Source organism: Oryctolagus cuniculus, chromosome 11, assembly GCF_051225735.1.
Source record: "Oryctolagus cuniculus isolate XC-2025 breed Fujian yellow rabbit chromosome 11, ASM5122573v1, whole genome shotgun sequence".
Lineage (NCBI taxonomy): Eukaryota > Metazoa > Chordata > Mammalia > Lagomorpha > Leporidae > Oryctolagus > Oryctolagus cuniculus.
The window spans coordinates 8,393,230-8,418,681 of NC_142877.1; the positions used below are offsets into that span (position 1 = coordinate 8,393,230).

Consider the following 25,452-nt stretch of genomic DNA (forward strand, 5'->3'; position numbering starts at 1 on the left):
ACCCAGATCACACCCCTTCCCTACCGCGAATCAAAGCGAGATCTGCCCCTACCCAGGTCGCCTCCCTCTGCCTTATCTCAGCCTGCCCTCAGTGCAACTCCATTCGGGCCTTAGACCTTGGCTCCTGCTGCTTCCTCTGCCTGCATTGCTCCCCCAGCTCCATGCTGGCTAGTCTCTCACTCTGTGACCCGATCAACTCCACTTGAGCAATTCCCCTGCACCACCCCATATAAAGTGGCAACCTTCCCATCCCTCTACTTCATTACTGCTGATTTATTTTCATGAAATGCAATTAGCATTACTCAGTAGAGTATATATTTATGTATTCCTTAGCTCTTTGTCTCCCCTAAAAGAAAATTAGCTGTATGAGGGTAGAGACTGGTCTATTTTTTTTCCTATATCCCCAGCACCTAGAACAATGTCTGGCACATAGTGGGTGCACAGTTAATATCTGTTAAATGAATGAATGCTCATATTCACACGCAGAAGAACTCTGGAGAAAGTGGCAACCAGGACAGCGAGAGCCAGAGGTGCTGTTTGGAGACATCTCCAAAGGCAGTGTCCTCGCTCTCGCTCCGTATCCCCCACAGGTGGAGGCATTACAGAAACAGAGTTCTTCCTTTGCAAATCACTGTGGCTGTTCTAGATAAACGATCACTGTGCCTCAAGTGCCTGGAGGGAGAGCTGAGTTTAAAACCCAGCTTGGCCACTCCATGACCTTGAGTGAGTTACCCTGCATGTAAAATTCGGATTCTACTGGCATCCGCGCAAAGACATGTTATGGGATAAGGCTCAGAGCAAGAGTCTCCTCCTATGGGAGGTCTCCCCCAACCATCTACATGGAATTTATCTCAATTCCTGCTCTCAAGGTTTTGCCTGTATAAAATGTGGGCATCTTGGGGCATTTTTCCTATGTGAAAATCGCCTTTTCCTTCGTAAGTTTACTTGTCGGGTCTCTAGTTTCCCCCAGGTGGAGAGCAAGATCGCCTGGGACTTATTCATTCACCTGGAAATTCACCTTCAGGTTCCAGCCCGTAGAACTGGGCCTGGCACATAGTAGGACCTGTCTAAGTGACTGAAGAGCAACGCACGTAGCTCGCGGTGGAGTGCCTGCTCCCGGTGAGCGCTCAGTGGTGCCAGGCGTCCGGGGGCTGTGGCCGCGCTTGCTGCGGCTCTTTCCTTACTATTTCCCCGGAAAGAAACATCTTTGGGAGGGGGAGCTGGCGGCAGGGCTCCGAACAGCCCAGCGTCAGCCCCCCCTGCAGAAGAGGCTCAGACACTTCCTCAGCCGTTCTATCTCCTGTTCTAAAAGTCAAAATGTCCCCCGTCTGATTTCTTTCAACGCCCAGACCCTTGGTCCCATGATACTTGCTGGGTCGCTCATGTCCCTTCGGGTACACATATTCCATGGTCTGGCTCTTCAGAGTGAAAATACACTATTCTCTCACATCGGTGTGGCACCTAACAGGTTCCACGCAATCCTTCAGCTGTGGTATCACAGAATCCTTTCAACAAACTAAGACACAAGAAGACCTATGACTGCCCCCATTTTACAGACTAGAAAGCAGAGGACAGAGATTTGAACAGCCTGCCCACGTGCACGCGGCCAACAAAAAGAGAACCTACGGATGTGAATGTGGGTCAGCCTGACTCCAGGGCTCCCATTCCTCTCCTGAGAGGGGGTCTCTCCCTAGGGCTGGCCCAGGGCTGGGGAAGGAGCATGGGGGCAGAGCTGCAGTCAGAACCCAGTCCCTTCCACTGACTCCACCGCTCCATCCACAGCCGAAAATCTAATCCCAAGGCCCAGAACAAGAAGCAGCGCGAAAGCAATGTCCCCAACTCTATAATAAAGGGAAATGGCCAAGGGCAGCTGTGATCTAAAACGCACTTACAGCTTTTCATTTTGGCATTTCTTCTGTACCGAATGGTACCGCACGCTTGGAAGAGACTGAACTCTGCTCTACGGCATCTCGTTGGCCCAGAAGCTATTCCTACCTCCCTAGGGTGTGAGAGAGAGGCTCCTAAATACATAGCAAATTCCAAGGATCTGATAAATTGAAGTGATTTAAAGTGAGCCCCACGCAGCTTGTATAGGCATATTTATACGCCGCTGCTCTCGCTTATACAAATCGTTTTCCCCCATGGACAACCTTGACCCGCGTCCCATTTCTGTACCTCCCAGGTCACCAGATTTCACGGATGTTTCATGATGCAGTAAAGCACTATGAAAGTTTCTTTCAAATTCATTATAAACGGAATGGTTGCTGCCAACTCTGTTTTTATCTCATTCTGTCTTTCGTTCCTAACTATTTTCATTAAAAACACTGTGTTCTGCCCACCTTAATATCTCAGCTATATAATTTCCATAGAAATGGCTTAGATGTGGCTTTAAGAAGAAAGCTCAGGGGTGATTTCAGAGTATTCATCCAGTTCAGAAAGCACTCAACTAATTAAGACCAGTGATCTTAATTTCTGTCCTCACAGAAACTGCAGAAGGCTGTCTTCTGTTTTTTAAAAAACATACCTTCGTGTCTAACAGCTTCATGGAAACACAAGACCTTCCCTTTAGCATAAATGGACACTACAGCTTTTCAATTAAATTAGTCTTTGGAGAGAGATGCAAAAGAGCTAAAAAGCTCCTTAAAAAAAATCATCCTCGCTTCACCGCTTGTCATTTGCCAAGAAGAGATGTGTAATGTAAATATAATGTGATTTTCTTCCTACCCTGTCGGAACAAAGTTTGCGACCATGAACCCTCAGTCGGCCATCTCGCAAAGCTTCGTGGTGATTTTCACTGGGTTTGCATGCCCACATGTGGTTATCTAAAACTATTTTTAAAGGGATGTGCATTATAATATCCGACATCTTTGTGCATCCAGAGAGAGCTTATTATATCCTGTTCCAGGTTGGAGAAGTAGATACAGGGGGAGTGAAACTGTTTTTTTAAAATAACACAGATGGAAAGGGAATTCTCATTTAGAAGAGCAAAATTCAAGACAAAGGCTTTCAAATAGGATTCAGGTATTTTTTTTTCCTATGTAATTTCTTTAAGCTCATTATCCCCAAAACTTTTGCATTGGGCATTCCCTCTCATTAACCATAGCTAAATAATATTGATATCTATTAGCAGTAAGAATATGAAGCTGTGCCTCTTGAATTTTAATCTCTAAAATTTCAAATTATTTTTGGCATTGCTTTGGCATCCCAGAATATTTGAAGATACCCAGAGGACATTCAGCTTTTTCTAAAGAGAGAAGGCAAAAGATGGAGAAAAGCAACAACTGGAAATTCTAAATGGCCATTTTAATGACTTTCAAATGCCTCCGAATTATTTAATCATTCCATCCATGGCCTTTGCTTTGGAAACAAATCTATCAGCCATTCCCACGTGCATCTCGGATTTCTTTTTCTGTGTGTCTGTGCATGTACGTAACGTCTTCAGGACTGACCGGAGAACCAAACCCTCGTGACGATTTCTCGGGCAAAATGAGCCCTGCAAATACAGCCACGCTGCTGGCCGCGCACCCGATGAACGCGCAGTCAGGGGCAAGACCATGTGGTTGCGGAGAGTCCAGCAGCGACATTTGGGCTCCGAAGTCTCTATTTTGAACGATCCTTTCTTAAAGACCTGGTGTACCTTGAAATCCACTTTACATGCAATCCCTATTTCTTCTTTTGAAAAAAGTTCTCCCAACAAGTGACAGAAAGGTCAGCTGTAGGGGGGGAATGAAATTATAAATCCAGTGAAAACGGTGTCATATGCTGGAGGCCTATAAATGGATGGTATCCTTTTCTTCCCCCCTTACTGCAATACCCTGGTAATCAGGCAAGCATTCTCAACGAGGCCCTTTCCGATGTGGCTGGAATGACTAAGCTTCTTCCTAATTGAAGAGCCGCTTGTCAAAGGTCACCCCAAGGAATACGAGAATTTCAAACTTTCATCGGGACTTGGAAAACTTAAAAAAGCACGTTTAAATACTGATTACTGAACAGCGGAACTGAACATCGCTTGCAGGGTGCACAGAAGACCCAGGTAAAAGAATGAGTTCTCCCTGCTTGCAGACTACAGTGAAAGGCAGTCTGTGTTTATCACAACATCAGAAAATTAAAATAAATTTCTCCCAAAGAAATAAAAATATAACAGCGTTTTTGACTTGTGAAGCCATAAAATTATTTGTGTGCCAGGCGTCTTTTAATACCACTGTGGATTCTTTTTTTTATAAAAGTCGTTCAATTTGATTGTAATTAAATATGTAATGAAAAAGCACCGCTTCAGGGAAGCCATGCAAGACACCCTCTAACTGTTAGTTTAATGTATTTCCAACCGACTTTGCATCAGATGAAAATGATACTCTGTGTATGCCTGGTCTGAACCTAGAATTTGTTAGACAAGTCTGTGTTTTTTAAAGGAGACCTGGGTGAATGCAGGTATTGCCTTTGAAACAGTGCCTGTGGCTTCCGGACTATGACATTCCTAAGTGAAATTGATGGCGTTGGCACAGTGATGGAAGGGAAGCTTGACTTTGGACATCTAATGCGTGTTTGCTAATTGCAGATCCAGCAAAGCAGCAGCAGGGCCTTAGTTCTTTTTGGCTGATTTTCCTAAGCTCAGCTGCAGTGATGAGCCGAGGTGCATCATTTCAATGGCCTTAAAGAACACCAGGCTCAGCACCCACCCCACCCCCCACTTTAAAACCTGCTCCACTGTGAGCGCAATTCTCAAGCCACTGGGAAGAGAAACAGCCCAGCCCAGGTATCGTCCAGCTGGAGAGAAGCCGACAGATGAGTGAGAAGTCGGCTGGGATGAAACGGGATGAAGAAACCTGGGCTGGCGAATGGGCCACACAGTGAAGATGCTTCAGCGATTCATCTCCACCCACCGTGGAGGCGTTCGTTGAGGGTGAAGTTTCCCAAAGGGGTTGCCATAGAATGGGGAGACTGGCAGAAAAAAGACATGGAAGGTGGAAGGACAAGAAATGTCGACGGATTCTGAGGAATGTTTGTATCCTCCCCCAGAGTAGCATCCAGCAGCTAAGCCGGGAAGCCTTGGAGAAGACTTCGTCGTCAAGAAGTTTTCCGGGGCCTCTCCCCTTTACCTAGCTCCACTAGAACTCCCTGTCACTTGCAATCTGCTGATTAAGGTTAATGTATCATGTCCTGATATGGCAGATTAAAAATGAAATCAATAAATGCCTAAAACAAATGGGCTTTTGAGATGTCCCATTCAATCTGGGTCTTTCAGAGTGAGGTGAGAGGCAGGAGAAAGAAACCGGGAGGGGATAGGGAAAGGGCCACTTAAGGAATCAATTTCCATCCAGGACGCTGTGTGGACAATGCGATTTCAAGGTATCCATTCTTTCTTTCTCAGAGCTTTGCCTTAAATACCAAGAAGAGCCATAATAGTCTGTATTGCTGAGGTGGGGTCCTGGGGGCTTTGTGGTGTGTGTGTGTGTGTGTGTGTGCATGTGTGTTTCATTCATCTGCTAAAATCACACTGAGTATTAAAGGAATCTACAGCACGAGATATTTAAGTGTGCGAGATGAGAACTTGTCTTTCTGAAGGATGTTTAAAGAAAGTGAGGGAGTCAGGGTCCAGAATCTACCTTGATTCCTGTCCTCTTGAATCCTGTCCTGCCTGCCAGTAAATTAAAGGCCAGCTTCACCCCGAGCTGCCTGCCCCTTCCTGCGCTCTGCAGGCTCAGGTTCCTGGGACTTCACCCACTGATCCAGAGTCATCATTCTCAGGAGGTGCAGAGAGAGATCTCTCAGGTCACTTCTCCTCCACTGCAGTACTCAGAATTGTCCCTGCTGAATGCGTTTTCCATGTAAATAACCTGTGCTATTAAGGTGCAAATTGCAACTTTTAAGTAATGATTGCTAATAGTCTAATGTTTACTGCCACACAAGGACATTCATGAAAACAAAATCTGCATTATTCATCTCCATATTAAATAAACAAAATAAATTGAGGGAGCTGTTCTCTTCCGCAAGACGCTACCCAGATCTGGTTTATCAGAAAGCTTCCAGAAGTCAGGAAAAAAGGAAACCCCCAGCCCTTTCAGTGGGCACAGGCAATCCTGTAACTTACATCTCTTAGATATTCACATGCAGGCAGTCACAGGAGATTTTGTGTTCTGTTGCAATTGGCTGGCATTAATATAAAGACAATAGTTCAGGATGGTGAAATAAAATATGTTTTACACGTGTATACGGACAGGAGCTGAGACAGACTATAGAGAACAGAGGAGTTAGAATATGGTCTACAATTTTAAATTTTTAACCACTCGGCATCCCACAAAATACAAACACTGATCTGTCTTATTTTGCTTTCCCACTATCTTCTTTATCTTTCCTGAAATGCATAGGGGGAAAAGACGCTGGTAGAGAATCCTGCCATATTTCCAGGTAAAAATGGGTGCATTTTAATGGTGAGTGAAATATACATGTGAGGCAGCAAACCTCACACTCCCACATGCACAACCCCTGGGGCTACTGTAGGCTGCTTTCTAAACTTTGTTTCTCGCCTTAAGTCATAGCATGGTGGAATCGCATGGCTCTATAAAGCCAGGAAGAATAACATTTCGGAGGGAAATGTTCCGACTTAGCTGTTTCCTTCGGGAGACTCGCCTCCACCTCACATCCCTCCTCCACCCCCACCCCCGACCCAGGGGGAGGAATACAACAGAGTAAAATTCCCCATCGCTTCTAACATCATCCTGTTTATTCTATTTGGAAACTTGCTTTATTAGAAAGTTCTGTAATTGATTCCTTGAAACAACAGGACTTAAAAACTAATAATGCAAGGGAATCAAATGGCCTCGAACAATTCTGGGGGAAAAGAGAACTCCAGGAGAGCCTCAGCTCTGATTCACTCCCAGGCTTTCTCTATCTTCCATTATTCATTAATCAAGCTGGAGATCAAGCTTTCAACATCCGTCCATGGCAGTAATTACTTACAGTTGTGCATTGTGTTTAATTTTAACCCCTGATAAAAGTTAGCGTGGCCACAATCTTGGAGCGCCACCCCACCCTTCTCCCCTTCCCTGGACGTGAACCGGTTAAAGAATCCCAAAGTGGCGAACTTTACTTGTGAATTAAGCACCCCTGTGGAAGACAGAGCAGGGCACTGATGACCTCGGGTGAGTGGAAGAAACACTGGTTGAAGAACTCTCTGCTTTATTAATATGTGAGCAGATACACTGTAAGAGTGTCCTCCTTGTGTACAAGATAAATTATTCCCTTTCACCTTACAAAGGGCTCCCACTTCTCCCAGTGAATATACCGAAAGTCATAAAAACAAACAGATTTAAAAAAAGAAACGCTAGGAATACAATAGGCCAGAAAACTGAAACTATAGCCACAAGTTTCTACAGCCGCACTACAAAGAGTAGACAACCCAGGACCCATCCGTAGATGCCGCTTAATGAAAAGGATCTAATTTAAATAATGTGATACAGCGTTATGCTACCTACACCTGGATCCTCACTGACCGGAGGATAATTATAATCAAAGTAGTGCAATTCTGAGCAATGCACTTTTTGTAATGAGCTTACGAAAGGAGACATGTCCAGTTATTCTGGTAATTTAAATTACTGCCTAGTTGTTGATGGCCTTTACCGGAACAACAAGGAGGAAAAAAAAAAAAAAGTAATTTTCAGCACAGTATCACTTCTTCCTGGACTGTAGCCCAGGGCTCTCTTTCGGGACGACAATAAGGATGTTATCTCCAATAATCTAGCTACACTTGAACTTAACGTTGCCAGAACTAGATGCAGCAGGCAGACTTCCTGAGGCTCGAAGGCCATTGCACATCCCAACGCTGTCAGCCTGCAAAGCAGTCTAAGTTTTCAAAAATAAGCAAGGCAAAAGCAGAAAGGACAGGAGTGAAAGACAATTTCTTTTCAAGAGAGGTATCTGGGGCTGAAGCAAGCAAGCCCCACTGCCAAGGCAAGTTCCCAATCCACAGCACTGAAATATTCTAAGAAGCTTGCTGGTAGGGAAGCGACTGCAAATATACAAATCGAAGCGTGGAGACCGCAACTTGAACCAGCCCAGTCACCTACAAATGCCTGCCTGGGAAGGGAAAATCGCTGAGGGTACTTCAGAGCACTGCATGGCCACTCACCCTGCAAACAGGCAGGGACCGAGGTGCACGCGGGGTCCGGCACACTCGGACCTGGAGACCACTCCCTCTGCCCCCAGTTCCTGACTTGGGATTCCTTCTGAGGGTGACTTTGCAAAGTTTATGCAGGCGTTCCACCCAACTTCTCCCTGTGTTTCGCCTGAGTTGGAACACAGTGATTGTGGTGTTGCCCTAGCAGGAGCGCAGAGACAAAAAGGAAAAAAAAAAAAACCACCAACAGCAAAACTTGAGCTTTCACTAAAACCCTGATTCAACTAAAGGACACAAAGAAATAAAAACGCCCACATTAAAAGCCCAACAAGATAATAATTGTGCATGTCTGGCTCTGAATATAGAGGGCAAGGCTTGCGTCACTGGCACTCTGAGTTACCATGGTGAGTGATTTATTGATATATATCAAGAATGAATAGATCAAAGGCAGCGAGATGACAGGTGATCAATCAAGTGTCAAATCAAAACTAGCAATCAAGTGGAAAGCTGATTTTTCAGTGGGTGGGTCTGGCAGGAGAAAAATGAACTTTCATATTACACTTCCGAGAAACAAAACCCCAGCATACTATTAAAAAAGCAATTAAGCAACCCAAAAGGAAAAAAAAAAAATCCCACGGAAGACTTATTGTACTGGTCCATTAACCTGTTATTATCTGGGGGTGGGGGAGGGGACGGGAGGGGATTCAGGTGGGATAGTGCCCACCACACTAGTCAATCCGCAAAGTTTGCAACTCTTCTGGGCCTAGAATATCTGCAGCTGCTCGAATTTCTATGGCCATTTCCTGTCCCCTCCTCCCCCAAGACAAGGTACACTGTCCCTGAGATTTCTGAAAGTGGCTCCTCTCGAAAAACATACTCAAATGCTCTTCCATTTGCTGGGCTGCGTTTCCCACCTTGGCGACCGAAGCTAAACTCCTACCGTTCGCCCCAGAGCCAGCCCGCCGCAGCCCGCCGCAACCTCGCACCTCAGCGCCCCGAGCCCCAGCCAGGGCAGACTCGCTCCCTGGAGGCCAGAGGCCGCTGGGCACTGACCACGAGGAGGGATGCGGGGCTGCAGGGGCCGCCTCCCTACTCCGCACCCCAAATCCCCAAATCCTCAACCCGGCTTTGGCTCGAGGCAAGAAACGGACTGGGAGAAAGTTAGGGGTGGGGTGAAGGGTGGAGGGAAAAAAGTTTAAGGAGGGAAGGCTTGGTGGGATAGCTCCCCCCACCCATCCAACCGGAGCCCGGAACGCGGAGGGTGTGGGAGACCCGCGAAGGCGAGAGCGGACCGGATCCTCGGAGGGGCGCCCCGAGCGAACTGCCCGGAAAGCTGAAGGGGGTGGCGTCCCGGGTCGCCCGGGGGCCGGGAGGGCGGGCGGGGAGCGCGGCGCGCGGGCAGCCCCGGAGCGGAGCCGGTTCTCTTACCTGCCGCCCGCTTGGGTGCCTGCTGTTTCCTTCTTGGCATCGCTCTACTTCGCTCCAGTCCCACTTCTGGCGCCCCAGCCCCGAGCCGCGCGCTGGGGCCCGCTGTCCCTCTCGCCTCTCTGGGTCTCCTCCGCCTCTCGCCCGGTGGCTCCTAGGACGTCACTCGGCCTCTGTCCCCCTGACGATCCCCCCTGCAACTCCTGCGGCACGGGCCGGAGACCCCCCTCTCTGGGTGGCAGACACGGCTGGCTGGTGCCGGCTGGTTGGAAGTAGAGGTTGGTTCTGCCTTGTTTGTTTGTTTGTTTTTGCTTTTTTTCCTCTCTCTTTTTTGTTTTTGCTTTTGGAATTTTTTTTGTTTGTTTTTGCTTTTTTTTTTTTTGGTGACTGTTGAGACACTTGATTTCTTTATTAAACATCCAAGACCGGGTTCAGATGGAAGGGACGAGGGGCGCACACGCGCCACACGCACACGCGCGCGTAACGATAAGGGGAAAAAGGCAATCCTGGGAAGGTAGTGGTTTCTTCTTCTTTTTCTTCTTCTTCTTCCTTCTCCTCTTTCCCTCCTCCTCCTCCACCTCCTCCTCCTCCACCTCTTCCTCCTCCTCCTCCTCCTCGCCGACCTCTATGGCGGATTCGCGTAGGGAGAGATCACTCACTGTGGGTTTGTAGCTGCTGTCAGATCCCCGTCTGTGAGTGATATGCGAGAGGACAGGAGCGGGTTTGGGAAAGACGGAAAATCTGGAATTCACTCACACACACACACACACACACTCACACACACACACACACGCACGCACTCATACACACACACACGCGCGCACTCGCCGCCTCCCGCACACACACGCGCACCCCCACATGCGCGCACACACGCGCACACACACTCACACTCACACAAGACAGGGCGAGGCGATGCCAGCAAACATCGATCCCGCTGAACAAACTGAACATTAACAAACTCCTCCTCCTCCTCCTCTCCCGCGACCTGATGACAGGGAGAAATTTACTCCCCAGCCGCAGAGCGCCAGGCAGAGGGAGTCTATTAAAGGGACAGTGTCCCGCCGGGGAGAGGGGCCGGGGCCGGGGCCGGGCGTGCCCACCAGGCGCCGGGACACCCCCGGGGAGGAGGCGGGAGGGGAGGGGCGAGGAGGTGAGAAGTGCAGGGAGGCGGGAGGAGCCGGGGCAGGGTGACGGCTCAACTCGTAAGCTGGGAAGCTGGCCAGAGTGACTGACCGGCAGGGACCGTGGCAGTGCTAGGAGGGGCTCATAGGACTGCCTGGGGCGGGGAAGGGGGCGGGGACCTTAGGCAAGGATGCTCTCCATCCTCTCAGTCTTAACTCGACGCCCCACCCCCAAAGGCCCTGCCCACCCACCGGCATTACCCGGGATGCCCTGCCCTCCTGCCCTCTTGCTCATCACTGGATGGTCATAAAAATCAACCGCCCTGATCAATCAGATACTCTTTTTTGCTTCCTTTGAACAACACTTACTGTGTACCTACTGTGTTCTGGTGATTCTGTCCCAGTGGGGGAGGCAGATAAATCACCCCAGTTATCTGATCTTTGCCTAAATGCCACCTTCTCCCAGCACTGTCTCATTTAAAATCACACACACACACACACACACACACATACACACCATCCCACATCTCCATTTTATTTACCCACACTGGGCTTCCACATGGCACATGTTACATAGTTTCCATCTCCTTAATTGTCTGAGATTCCCCTCTAGAAAATAAGCTCTGTGGGGAAGAAGGAATTGTGCCTCTTTTGTTCCCTTATATCCTCTGTGATGGCACACTGCAAGGCATAGAGGAAGTGCCCAGTAAAATATTTGTGAAGTGAATGAAAAGCAAACAACCAGGATCACTTCCGAGTCATGAGCTCCATGAAGATGTTAAAACTGGGTTCTGTGATAGTGAATGAGGGCGTGCTTCCAGAGGACTGATGCTCACAACCTTACCAGGTGCCCGGGGAGGGGGGGGCGTCTGTGAGCGGGATGAAGCGGATCCTGCCCTCCAGGAGCTCCCCTGGCAGTGAGAGAGAGGGGGAGGGGCGAGCAGTGCAGGCTGGGACAGGAGGGGACTGGGGAGGGGGGAGGGATGGTCCCAGATGGGGCATGGTGTAGGGGGCCCAGTCAAAGCTGAGTAAGACAGGCAGTGTCTGACAGGGCTGGGGAGCTTCCGGCCTACGGGCTCTATCAGGCCCAGAAATCATTTGGTCTGACCCTGCCAAGACAACTGTGGGCAAGACTCAAAATTCGGTCAGTCTACAGCAGGCTAATTTCCAAGCTGATCATTTTGTACGTCTCGCAAATGGTGTCATACATATCCAAATGGCCCTGGGCGGAAACAAGTTTCCCCAATCCCGATTCTGATTTCCTACATCAGAATCTCCTGAGACCCTTTAAAGACCCTGAGGCCTGGCTCTCACCCCTGAGCAGGGATTTCCAAGCTACCGGCATCCTGAGCCAGGTAACCCTTTGTTGCGGGTGCCTGTCCTGTGCCCTGTGGAGTATCTGGCAGTGTCCCTGGTTTCCACCTACCAGAGGTGTCACCCACCCACCCCAGCTGTGACGACAAGCATTGACTCCAGGCATTGCCCAGTGACCCCTGTGGGCGAAATCGCCCCTGGTTGAGCACTACCACCCTAAATCTTCTACATCAGAAACTTCTAGATAAGGGTTTAAGAACCCCTCCCCACTCCCACAAACGAATGTCCCGCTCACTCCAGTTTAGGAATTTCTGCCAAAAGAGCCTTTGCTCTTTTGGAAGCAGACAGACTCAGTATTGTTCACTACAGAGTCTGGGAAGGCAGTAATGGCAGCATGATTCAGAGTGCGCTGTGCTGTGGTCACCGTGGAGTCTACCTGTGCCCACTCCTCACGACCCTCCACCCCAGGGACCCTGCACAAGACAGGCCTCGTCTGCATGGCCAAGACACCTCCCACCTAACAACCTACCCACCCACTTTTGCTGTCCCTCTTGGGAAATTACCAAGTGTGACTCGTTCCACAATTATTTTTCTTAACAGCTCTTCTGGGCTACAGGAAACTTAGCTTTGCCATCCTACTCATCATTCGAAACGCATGGTTGCCACTGATTGCACAGTGCTGTTGAATCATCGTTCACAATTCATTTGATCTCTCCAAGATCCCCCACCCCACACGGTCACTACCAACGGAGTGACACCCAACGGAGACAGACAAAACTTTCATATTTGGCAATGCCAGCAAAAGGGGATTCATTCCAAGTTATCAACAAAGAGGATTTTGGCTATACCCATGGGGTACACAACACAGTGGTACCTAGATTTTTTTTTAAGCCGTGTAGCTGTGCCATTAACATTGAATCCCGTCCTGAGCAAAGTTCCTCCCTTCCACTTCTTTTTCAATCTGACAAAGTCTGTTTGGTACTGGCGTCTCATTTATATCCAACACTTGCTGATTCAACCAAGATGCTACAGATTACAGTTTCAAGAAATTTGGAAGGACAAGGATCAGGCTAGACTTTAAAAAAAAGGGATTTCATTGATTTCACTTTGGGGGGGTAGCTTCTGTTTCAGTGAAGGGTATTGCTGGTGGCAATCTAACGTTTAAACTCATTTAGGTGAGTGTGAACTATATGCAAGGAATGACAGAGGGTAAATACTCGTTTAGGTAGGATGCGGGGGTGGCACATGTGAGGCAGGCGATGTAGGCATTAGAACTGGCAAAATGCTGGGCTAATCCATACACCTTGGCACTCGGGAACCGCCTGCCAAGAGCTGGTGTCTTAGACTAATGACATGTTATGTCTCCTGGGAACTTCGCTTCCTAGGATCCCACCCTGAAACTTCGGGATGTGCAGGGGCATGAACTGATGGGAATGAGTCAACCGTCTCTTCTGGAGCACTTGTTCCCACACTGGCTGCACTTCAGACCTCACCTGGAGATTGGTGTTATTATGTTTTAAGATAAAGAAGCCCTGGCCCCACCCAATTCTTACTAAATCAGATCTCTGGGCGAGGCCAGAAAATCTGAAATTTTCAAAGTTTCCAGGTGATTCTGACATGATGCCGGGCATGAGAACCTCTCCCATGGAAAGGTGAATTTGTAACAGGTGAATCAAGTTCATGGAACATACTGCATGCGAGGAACAGAAAGGACATCCATTCTTGGATCCACTCAGAGCCATCAAGCACACAATGGATTGAACTGTTGTGTATTTGCCTGTCTCACCATGGGACTCCAACCCAATCAAAACGAAGACTCCAGGGGTGCCACCTGGGCAGGGAGGGCCCTGCCCGCACCCATGCTGGGCACGAGGGTAGCCTGAGAGATTCCTGAGCATGAAGAACACGGATGTTCCCATGAAGCCTCCTGCACATGCGTCAGGGCTGCTGCACCCACTCTTGCACCCGGCATCTGGTTTTCCTCTCGACTCAATATTCGAACGTCACCTCCCTTGCCCCACTGTCCGTCCCACTGTTTCTCTGTAAGTATCTCTTCAATTCATATTGAGAGCATATGGTCGGTGTTCCCTAATGAGATGTAAGTTCTAGTCATCTTGATGCCCCAAATCCAGCGTGGTATCAGCGCCAGTGAACAGTTGTGGGTTGGCTGGACTGCAGGTTGAACACAGCTGCCAGGAAGGGTGCACCTGAAGGGCTCCTCGGACTAGGGAGGGGTGAGCACCTCGGTGCCTCTGTTTCCAGTTGACCTTGTCCTTCCCTCACCAACTTCCCTGCTTTGCTCCACCTCCTCCTCCGGGGCCTCCCTACTGCCTCTTCCAAGAAGCTTTCTTGGTGTGATTCGAACTCTTCTAATGCATGTCTCCCCAAAACAGACTCAACATAGAGCATGATTCCTCTTTATATACAGGGAGAGCTAAATTTTGTTTAGGGATCAGGGAACTGGTTACCTTGGATAGTGGACACGAGGAGGCTTCCAAGGGGCTGGCGCTGTTCGTCACCAGTATGGCGTACTCCTTGGTGTTCGATCTGAAAATAAGTTCAGCTGCACACTTAGGCTTTGTGTAGGTACGCAATACTTCAGATCAAGAGGCAGCACCCTCGCCCTTGGCTGTAATCAATTTGTTTGTTTTGAAACAATTGTTGGTTGTAATCAATTTGTTTGTTTTGAAAATCCCAGTGCCCAGGTCTGACCCCAGAGCCATGACATCAGTATGTGGAAGTGGGATGCAGCCATCAGTGTTTTTACAGCCCTCAGGTGGTGCAGCCAAGTTTGGGAGCCAGAGCACCATAGGACTTTGCCTGGAGGATCTGATTCATTGCCTTCCTTTTAGACCCTTCTCTGTCCAGGAACCGTTTTGTGAGAACTTCCAGGTAGCAATCTCTGGTTATTTCAACCCTCCTAGGACCCCTGGGACAACATCACACTAGCTGAGGCAGGGGGATCCCCAGGTCGTAGAGGACAACTGGAAGACCATCAGGGGGGTGTTGGGATAGAGGAGTATGGCAGGCTCTGCTTCAGAGTTGAGGGAAGGTTGAGGTCCTCCGAGGAGGCAGGTTAAGGTCCTCAGAGGGGGCAGTATTCACACCGATCTCTGGAAGTGGCCCCCCAGGAACCAGGGCCTGGACTGGAAAGACTCGTGTGCTTCAGGGGTAAAAAGTATGCAGCTTGGGGCTGCACCAGAGACCTTCCAGGCAAAGCGAAGCTGAAAGGATGCTGCTTAGGCGGATTGGGATTGATCACAGGGGAGACGGTCATCACGTCCGGTCTGAATTCTACCTTCTGGCTGTTGATAATGCCAATTTGTCTATTTACACCCTGAAAACATTAGAGGGTTTGCTCAACCAACTCAGGAGAGAACGTGTCTTGTTGCCTTGGTGGAAATTTGCTTTGTAAAACTATGTAAGGTTGATAACGACAAAGGTCAGGGATGCTCAGGCACTGGCAAGTTTGCCTTTACGGATGAATCTCCAAAAAGGTATTGGACTCTCTATTTTCTAAAGATTTATTTTACTTGAAATGCAGAGAGAGAGAGAGAGAGAGAGAGAGAGAGAGAGAGGATGAGACAGAAGAGAGAGATGTTCCATCTGCTGGTTCGCTCCCCAAAACAGCTGCAACAGCCAGGGCTGGGTGAGGCTGAAGCCGGAAGACTGGGACACCCTCCGGGTCTCCCATGTGGGTGGCAGAGTTCCAAGGACTTGGGCCATTGTTCATTGCTTTCTAAGGTGCATTAGCCCAGAGCTAGATGGGAAGCAAAGTTGCTGGTACTCAAATCTGTGCTCATATGGGATGCTCGCTGGCACCCCAGGTGGCAGTTTAATCTGGGGCATCACAACACTGGCCCTAGACTCTTTTTTAAAACTATTTTTATTTGATGAGGTACAGGGCTTTGCAGCAGCAATTAAGCATTGGGTATATTTTAGATCAGACGACTGCTGAGTGGACAGGCTGGGGACACAGGAGCTGTTAGAGTTCACATCTATCACATGGCTCCCCTGGAGTCGATTCCTTAGCTGCTGAAGGTGTGTTGCTACTGCAGAGGAATCAGACCAAGTCTCTGGCCCAGGCAGCCATTGCTCAACTTCATTAACCACAGGAAGACATTAAGTGAATGTAAGGACCGGAAAGCCTGCAGACCATGTGACGAGCAGCCTTGAAGTTCTGGGCTCCGGTGCATTTTCTGCCACCTCAACTGTGCATCAAGCTCTGTTTCCTGCACTCATTAGAACTGTGTGCCCAAAAGTGCCCCTCAACTTTCAGGAGCAAATAGAGAATGATATAATTCGCCCTGAGAACACCTTTCTGTCTTATCCGGGGCATGTCTTATCTATTATGATTAGGCATTAAGCATCCTATTGTCCTTAAAATTTCATGAGATTCTACCCCTGCTTGCTAGGATTATGTCAAAGTGACTCGTCCCGAACACTGGTTTCACCCAACAGTCCGGCTTGTCTTCCCTCCTTAACCACTGCTGGGCTGTCCAGGCAGGTTAAGGCACCTACAGGCTTAGAGTGGTTCAATCAGCTGCGACTGCTGCCAGGCCCTCTGTCTGCATAAGGTTCCTGTCCTACTTGTGCTGCTCCAAGATAAAGGTTTGGGGATCCTGTGATAGCATTTGCATGCACATGGCTTATTTGGGAAATTATCCTTCAAAACTCCACAAGGGGAGTAGGTAAGTGAATAGGGAGGGGAAGCAGTCAGGACAGAGTGTGTTATCTGGTAGGTTGTCCCTGCGGCTGCCTGCAGCCTACACTGTTGGGGCCACTGGGATTCAGTGTAGGTCATGCACCTTTGAGATAACCTCTTAACGCATGAGAGAGCTCAGGGATTTATCCATCGACTCCAGCATTGGAAGAGAGTCACTCGTGGCCTCCCTTGTAGGAAAATGGGCCACCGGTGCTGGCTGTTAGCAGTTAAGTTGGTGAGTGAAGAAATGGCAGGACAAAGTTACCATCTGCTGGATGGGACTCCCCTAAATTGTGAGGTCTATGAGGGCAAGGACCTAAACTGCCCCCTGGAGTGTCCTCCCCCTCTTAGCTTCGTGCCACATACACGGCGGACCCTCCGTGGGCGAAGTCTCAGCTCCCTGCCTCCTTCCGTGGCTCTCCCTCGTCCATTCCCCTTGCTTTTACCAGTATACTCACAGAGTTACTCTTCCTTATCAGTCTTTGTATTTCCTGTTTTTTTCCCAGCCTCATCTTTCCCAACAGGTGTGCTCACCTGGGGGCGCAGACCTCTTTCCTCCTCCTTGTTTATCCCTAGTGCAGCTGTAGAGCTGACTCTGCATAATTATCATAGCTTGAGCTTTCAAACAAAATAAAAGACGCGTGCTCTGATACTCAGGAGTGTGTTCTTTACATGAAGTAGGGGTAGAAGGCCTGAAATTAGGATCATCCCAAAAATGGCAGGACGTGCGAGCACTGTGTGCAGGCCAGGTGGGCACCAGGGAGGAAAAGTCAGGGCGAGTTTGGAGTCAGTGAGGTCAGTCTTTTCAATGCACTTTCATCACTAAGACTATGACCGTAGGTCACACATTCCACCTCTCTAAGCTTAATTTTCTTCTTGGTGGGGACTAGTGTTGTGGCACAGTCGGACAAGCTTCTGCTTGAGACATCGGCATCACACATCAGAGTGCCAGTTCCGATCCCAGCTGCTCTACTTCCGATCCAGCCCCCTGCTAATGCACATGGGAAGGCAGTAGATGATGGCCCAAGTGCTTGAGTTGCCCTGATACCCATGGGATAGACCTGGGTGAAGTTCCTGAATTTGGCTATTTGGAGAGTGAACCAGTGGAAGGAAGATATTTCTCTCGCTCTCTCTGCTTTTCAAATAAATAAATCTTTTAAAAATTTTCTCATCTGTGAAGATGGAGGTAATTATATTGTCAGCTTCATTAAGGGCATCGAGAGGATCCATGAACAGAGATAGAATACTTGGCATAATAGCCGACTTAGGAAGCAGTCCTGATTTTAACTCCTTGATACTTTACAAGTGTATGTTTGTTCACTGTTTTTCACAGAGACCTTGCAGATTTAAGGGAACTTCAAAAAGTTAACGGAAAGATGAAATTACACGATATTTGGGGAGTGCGCCTTTGGCCCGGTGACTAAGGCGCTGCTCGCTACCCCTGCACCTGCTATCAGAGCACCTGTGTTCAAGGCCTGGCTCTGCTCCTGACTCCAGCGAAGTGCAGGTGATGGCTCAAGTCGTTGGGTTCTCGCCACCCCTGTGGGAGACCCAGATTGAATTCCCAGCTGCTGGCTTCAGTCTGGTTAGCACCAGCTGTTGCAACTATCTGGGGAGTGAATCAGCTGATAGGAGCTTTCTTTCCCTCCCTCTCTCCCTTCCTCCTTCCCTCTCCCTCTTTCTCTGTCTCAAACATGCAGAAAAATTTTTAAAGAAAAATTTTGGTATAAATTTTGAAGTCCATGCATATGAGGGGGGAGTCTTCATATAACTGCAGTAAAACACTATGCATGATTTCAAAATTTGTTTCACAAAATAAGCTTACTCATGAAATCCATTTTCTCACAAACTTTCTGACATACCTTTATGTGGCTGAGGTCCAATCTGACCCAATCGGGGGAAGACAAGTCACTTTAGCTCACTGCTCCACACAGGCAAGGCCGCTGACTTACAGAAACTTTTCGGGAGGCTGGGATCGTCAGCAGAAACTGTGGAAGGCAACACAGCTTGGATTCAAACCACTGAAGGCAGAGGACAGGCGTCCCCCCAACCCCAACATCTACTTTCCCCACCAATGCTCCGTAAGCACCTGTCCTTGCTGGGCACGAGTCTTGTGCTAGGGATACAGCAGGGAATAAAGCACCTAGGGGAAGCCAGGCAAACCATAGTATAGTGACAATAGCCATGTGAGAGGAGTTTAGGAGGCACCTGGTGCCAAACACTGCTCTAAGCACTGTACACTATGAAATTTGCTTAAAACAATTTGCTAGCGTCAAGTGCTTCTGCTGTCCCCATGTCCTATATGAGGAAACTGAGGCACAGACTGTTTAGGTAACTTAGCTAGGGTTATGGAACTAGTTAGAGGAGGCCTGGATTCGAACCCTCCTGGTGCGGCTCTGGTGTTGAGTATACCCAATCGTCACACATTACAAGGTAGCACTTCCACCACAGGGACTTTTATAGCACAAGATGCCGGTTATTTATGTCATTGAGGGGTCGCAAACCTTTGCATGCATATTATCTCCCAGGGAGCCTAAATCGATCCCAGGTGCCCCACCCCACTCCCGGAGCTCCTGGTTTATCAGGTCTGTTCTAGGGCCTCTGAGTGCATGGTTCTTATAAGCTGACAGAGGGCTGAGTCCCTGGACCACACCTTGAGTTCCTGGGGTCCTGACAGGTCTGACTTTTGCCACCCCCACAGGGGACACCTGACAAAGTCGGGAGACCTTCTGGGTTATACCACTTAGGGCTGCAGCCAAAGAGCCTAGGGCACACAGCGCAGGCCCTGCGAGAGAAGGGTGATCCGGTTCCAACCGCTGACAGGGCTGAGGGAAACCCGGAGGCGGAGCCAAAGCTCATGCGTGACCTCCGCGCCTGCAGCAGCCCCACGGGAGTCTCCTTGAACAGGTGGGTTCGGAGTCAGGGGAGGCGGCTGCCACGTCGCTGCTTTTCTCACAAGGTCTAACAGGTGGACCCGCATGGGGTAACAGGAGCTGGAATATACCTCGCGCGGGTGAAGGGCTTGAGACACAGTGAGCTTCTAGAGAGAAGAGCCAGACCTCCTCCTGCATTCGTTCAGAACAGAAGCAGCTCTGGCTGTAAGCAACCCTCTTCAGCTCCCCTGGTAGCCCGTTCCGCCCTTAGGCAGCGCTGGAGCAGAGGCCCAGAGGGCCCGAGGCTCCGCCCAGCTCCCTGAAGCAGCCCGGGGCCTATAGAAAGTGGGGAAGGCCAGGGCTGAGGCAGAGCTGCCTCGCTGCGGCCCGGACGGCGAGGGGCGCCTATTGTTGCCGGCAATCGTGGCTCCTTTCCAAGAGCCGCGTGTTACCGACGGGGTCTGCATCGGCCTCCCTTTCAGGTCTGCAAACGCGAGATGAAAAAGTGGCTGTTTTGAAAATGGTTACTCTCCGGGGAGAGGAGAATGGGAGAAAATGGACTCTGTGCGCCCAGCGCTCCAGAGATGGCACCCAGCCCCTGCTATCAATGCCAGCATTAAGCAGGCTTGGTTGAGAGGCAACCTACAGATTTATGACTTCCTGTGTCCGCCAGCAGATGTCATGGTGGCTGACAGAACAGAAGGCCTTTCAAGAGCGAGCTGGGGTGGAGCTAAGGAGAGGGGGAAAGTAAACATCGCCTGAAAGGCAGAAGCCAAAACTGGTGTTTGCTTAGTGGGGCTATTGTTCACGCTGGCATTTGGGGACACCGGGAAGTTTTACGTTAAACGGAACATCTCGTGATTATCTCCGCGGTCCTGCTTCCAAAAACCAGGCAGAAACTCTTACAGGAAAAACAGTTGCTGGCTTTGCTCAAACAAGAAAGGGTTTTGTTCCTGGCCTATTTGTCTCTTTAACAATTCTCCGGGATAAAATGAACACTTTGCACTGGAGAAACATATATATTTACCCCGAAACATCATTCTGATGGGCTTTTAAATATAGGCATTTTACAAATTCAGCAGCTCATTCTGAGATTCCTTTGATATACATATAATTTTCCCCATTTAAAAAAATTGCATAATAGGATGTCATTGGTATTTTATGTGCCAGGATTTTCCGTGGTACTGAAAAGTGGCATAAATTTGGCATTTATCATGAGCCAAAACCCCCATATTCGTAAGTACAACTGCTAACACATACTTAGCAGTAATTACAAGTCACATTTCCACATTTCCTGTCTGTAATCTGGACCTGGTGATCTCCCTTCCACAGGTAGAGGAGGCATTTTCCCCAATGGACCCTTGAAGACATTCTTCGAGCTCGGGGAAACGTCTCCCATCTGCAGCCCAGGGACAAGTCTGATTACGGACGCTGGACTGGCTTTGTCACCCACCAATCATTGCCCATCGTGGCTGGGCAGAAACAGTCAGCGAGGACTTTAGAGAGGAAAGCACCAGGGTTCCCTTTGCTCCTGGCCTCTCAAAAACAAACAAACAAACAAACTCATTTCAAGCAAAAACTTGACCCAGAAGCTTCTGTTGTTAATCTGTTGCCATAATGTGGATTTTTGTGTAGGGGTGAATACCTGATTTCATCAAGATTTTCTAAATAGTACAAAAGCTCTAGTGCCTTTGAGCAAACCCACTTCCAAGTGGCAATATGCTTGGTGATGTCCTTACTCACCAGGGCTCCAGGAGCTAGCTCTGGATTCTGAGCCCAGCTCTGCCACATTCACTCCCTGCATTATTCTGCACAAGGAACGTGAGCTCTCCAAATCTGTTTTCTCACCTGTAAATGGTGGACAATACAAGCAGCATTCTCTTAGTGTTTTTTTCCTAATGAGGATCGAATGCCCGGTTTGTGAAGTGATTAGCTGGGTGCCTGGCACAGGGGAGGAGCTCGATAAATTAGCTATTGTTATAATGTTATAATAGTCCACAGGTAGACACGCCAACTCACAGACTGATTCACTGGCCACCTAGAAAAGAAATCCAATAACAATAATAACATTAATTGCAGCTGTCATATATTGACACATACTAAGTGCTAGACACTGTGCTAAATGCTTGATATGCAAAATCTATTGAATTCAATCCTTACAACCACTCTATGAGGCCAAGCATTATGGCTTCAATTTTACATGTGATGAGGTTGGATAGTTCATGGCAGAGGTTTTCAGACTTGAGCATACCACCTCTGAATCCCTTGGAGAATGATTTAAAAGCAAGACTGCCTGGTCTTCTCCCACAGTTTCTGATTGAGTGGGTGTGGCCTAGGGCCTTGTTTGTGTTAAGTTCCCAGGTGCTGCAGCTGCCACGGAAGATGGGCCACATTCGAGAACCACTGATTTAAGTGACTTGTTCAAGGTTATGCAGTAAGCCACAGACGTTTTCACATTTAATAATTTGAATACAGTTTAACAAAATCTACTGTTAACAAATACTTATGTTTCTTCAAATTTCCTACATTAAATAGTTGATTATTGAGTCCCCAAAGCACAGTGCTTTGGAGAGCTGCTCCTTTGCAGGAAATGCCCTGTTCCGTGAAGTTCTTCATGGTTCAACACGGTTTGTGATCCCCTCGAAGGAAAGGATTTCAGGAACATTATCAGAAGGGGCACAAGTCACCAGCAGTTCTACTGGAGCACAGGAGAAAATGCAAGGGCTGAGACCCACTCCTGGCTTCAGAATTCATCAGGCCTTCCAAGATGCAGTCCAGCTAAGCAAGCCGCACCTGGGTACCAACTGTGCCCTTGGTAAAACCCAGCTCACCTGGACAGAGATGACTCAATGTCCCCACCATTCAAGTGTGCCCCTTGCAATCGACCACCCTACGGGCAGCTGATACACATTACTGTGCGAGTAAGACCTGGGATGCACTTTGGCCCATATCGCTGGGCTTGGAACTGTAGAGAATGACTTCAAGAAACACCTGGTGAGAGATGTGAATGTAGACAAAGGATGCAGACACAGAGCCTGGATAAAGCCCAGATTCCCTTAGTGGGGAAAGTAATCAAGCAAAAGGTCACTCATTGGTATCTTCCTCATTCAGCTGCAAATGAAAAGAACCTGAATTCAAATACACAGGATGCACTTCAGGAAATGTAAGCACTAAAGGCTTGAAGAAAATAGATAAACGAGGGAAACAGGTGGTGCCATTCTCAGAGGTAGCAACTGGCTGAAGACTGGGAATTTCTATAACCGAGATATGCAGGATGGAGGAACAGAATACACATTGGATTTGCCACGGGGAGCCTGGGATTCCAGTGCTGTCTCTGCAGATATCGGGCCAGCTCGTCTTTGAAGATCCTTTCTCTCCGACATCCATGGATGCTTCTTATTTATACATCCACTCACGGAGTCTTTCATTCAATAAATAGTTACTGAGCACGTTTTACGGACTGGGTCCTATTGTAGACACAGACCCCCATCCCCGCTCTCATGCAGCTTACTTCTAATGAGAAGAGCAAGACAGTGTACAAAATCAGATATCCAGTATATTAGGAAGTGAACAACATCAAAGAGAAACAGGAAGATGGAAGTGGCATTGGGTAGTCAGAGGTATGGTTGAGAACGGGCCCGTCTCTACCCACAACTACAGCACCATTCACCATCAATACAAACCTTTCGCTGTATAGGAGGGAACATTAAGTCCTAATTGACCTAAGGACAAAGGAGAAAAATTTTGGCTGCACATAAACCAAACATCCAGGAGTTGATAGTCTAATGGCATTGGTGTTTCTCATCCCAGCACCCACCCCACCGACATAACTCAGATTTTCTGACATAACTCGGATTTTCACCAGGGCATTGCTACAACTTGAACATGACTTGGCTTCCCAGCTCATTCAGACATTTAAACCCCAAAGTGGGCCTAACAGGAGGTCTTTCGGTCCCTGGGGTGTGCCCTGGGAAGGTAGTTCTCATGAGATGGGTTGGCCCTAGAAGCCCAGTGTGGTGCTCCGTGTCTCGCTGAAGTGTGATCCACCATCTACCACCCTCCTCAGACACCAGCCTAAAGGAGCTGCCCTGTGTCAGGCTGTAAACTTCTGGAACTGTGAGCCAAAATAAACATTCTTCTTTCATAAGTAGCTCCTCTCAGGTATTTTAAAGCGACAAAAAGCTGACTAATGCAGGTTATCTAACACTTCCCTATTTGATTTATGTACCTGCCTGGAAAGCAGGCCCCTCCCCCAGCTCCACGGCTTAAGCCAATCAGCACATTCCCTTTTCCCCACTGTTCGCAGTGATTGGTTCTTGAGGAGGCAAGGGTCCAATGAGTGGAATTTCAGAAATCCTGCTGGGGATCTTTCATGCAGTGAAACTTGAGGGGAAAATTGCTACCAGCAATAATCTAGAAACCATGAAAAGGGCTGGCTTAGAGTGGAGTGGGGGATGGAGAGAGAAAACAAAAGTAAGGGAACCCTAGGCTCTTGATGATAGATAGCCTTGATCCACAGGATAAACACACTCCAGTAAACCTGCTCAGCCCTACACTCAACAGTTAAATGAGTCAAATGCAATTCCCTTTAGGACTTTGAACTATGCGGGCTGGGTTTCTGCTGTTTTGTTTTGATGTTTTTGAGAGGCAGAGAAAGTGGGAGAGCAGGCATATGGGCTCCGCGAGTGAGCTCATCTGCTGGTTCACTCCCCAAATGTCGGCAATGGCTGTGGCTGGGCAATACTGAGAGGCCAGGGGCCAATAACACAATTAGTTGAGTCATTTCCACTGACTTTAAGGACTGACTGCATTAGCAGGAAGCTGGAGTTAGGTACTAGAGACCGAGACCGGTTATCAAACCTACACACTCTGATGTGGAACACAGGTACCTTAACTGCTAGGCCAAACACGTCCTGGTTTTTGTTGTTTTAAAGGGAAGATAAAATATCTAGTTCAGGCACAGCTATATGCGGGTGCAGCCACATCAATGAGATCACAGACCCCCAGTTTGCCTTCTGTGGGGGCTTCACTGTTGGCCTGGCTCTCCCACGATCAGCAGCAGCAACCACATTCCTATTATCCCTCCAAAATTTTGCACTCGTCCTGGCTCTGTGGCCCTGGTCCGTGCACTGAACCAAGCACTGAGGTCAGGGCGCAGAGGCGGCCAATTCTGGGACTGATGCTCTCACTTGGGACTCGGGCTGCCACCTGCCTCATCCGGCTCACACTGAGGAAGCCTGTTCTTCAAATTAAGGACTTGTTACAAGAAACATGGGGATGGGTGTTAGACAATCAGAAAACATAAAAATTTAATATCTAACTTTCAATTTTGGAGTCTGATCTCCCCATTTATGAAGTGAAAAATTTGAAATAGAGATAGTCCCCAATATTTTTACTACCAAAGACTCTGCTCTGTTGTCTTCCTTGATTACCCATTATGGGATCCAAATTAAACTAAATTTGAAAACATTTGTCTATAATGCATCAATGCATCCACCATTGTACACAGTTACAGAATATCTACTGGCTTGCAGTGTTGTTCTAGCACTGGGATAAGTTCACTGAGAAATTTTGGGAGACTGTGAAGCCTTTTGTTCACTGAAATATACTGTGGAAATCTGCTGGTGATCTTTTTTCTAGGTTAAACGTCTCGAGCTTCGGTAGAAGAAAACTTCACGCTCCTGCTCCCTCTACAGTGCTGGGATTACTGGTGTAAGGATGTGAGCTGGAGCAAAAAGTCTGCACCAAGAAGTGATGCGCACAAGGACAAAGGGACAGCACGCTGAGACTGCTGGAGCGGCACAGACAGGTAAAGCCTAGGGCCACAGGGGTTTGCACAATCCTCGGGCCTCCGTGTGGAACCTAGACTCCTATTCATTTAGGCTTCCTGTTAGGTGAGGG

General features: G+C 48.4%; 1 protein-coding gene and 1 long non-coding RNA gene across 19 annotated transcripts in view; one reads left to right on the plus strand and one right to left on the minus strand.

The window, feature by feature from the left end:
- TSHZ2 (teashirt zinc finger homeobox 2) overlaps positions 1-21,537 on the minus strand; it is a 481,149-nt gene extending 459,612 nt beyond the window's left edge. Inside the window, exons 1-5 of one of the 15 annotated variants that reach the window (XM_089307009.1) lie at positions 21,400-21,537; positions 18,541-18,666; positions 14,442-14,602; positions 11,202-11,340; positions 9,542-10,228 (exon numbers count right to left, since the gene is read on the minus strand). In XM_089307009.1, coding sequence (XP_089163135.1) covers positions 9,542-9,581 — 40 coding nt within the window. In that variant the 5' untranslated portion in view covers positions 9,582-10,228; positions 11,202-11,340; positions 14,442-14,602; positions 18,541-18,666; positions 21,400-21,537. The other 14 variants (XM_089307006.1, XM_089307005.1, XM_089307017.1 and 11 more) reach the window with 14 other exon arrangements.
- Positions 12,574-25,452, plus strand: part of LOC103352236 (uncharacterized) — a 40,930-nt gene continuing 28,051 nt past the window's right edge. Inside the window, exons 1-4 of one of the 4 annotated variants that reach the window (XR_011379825.2) lie at positions 12,574-14,015; positions 14,672-14,865; positions 18,012-18,185; positions 20,884-23,697. This is a non-coding gene — a long non-coding RNA (uncharacterized LOC103352236). Of the gene's footprint in view, positions 14,016-14,671; positions 14,866-18,011; positions 18,186-19,450; positions 19,586-20,883; positions 23,698-25,191; positions 25,361-25,452 lie in introns of those variants that run through there. The other 3 variants (XR_016215745.1, XR_016215743.1, XR_016215744.1) reach the window with 3 other exon arrangements.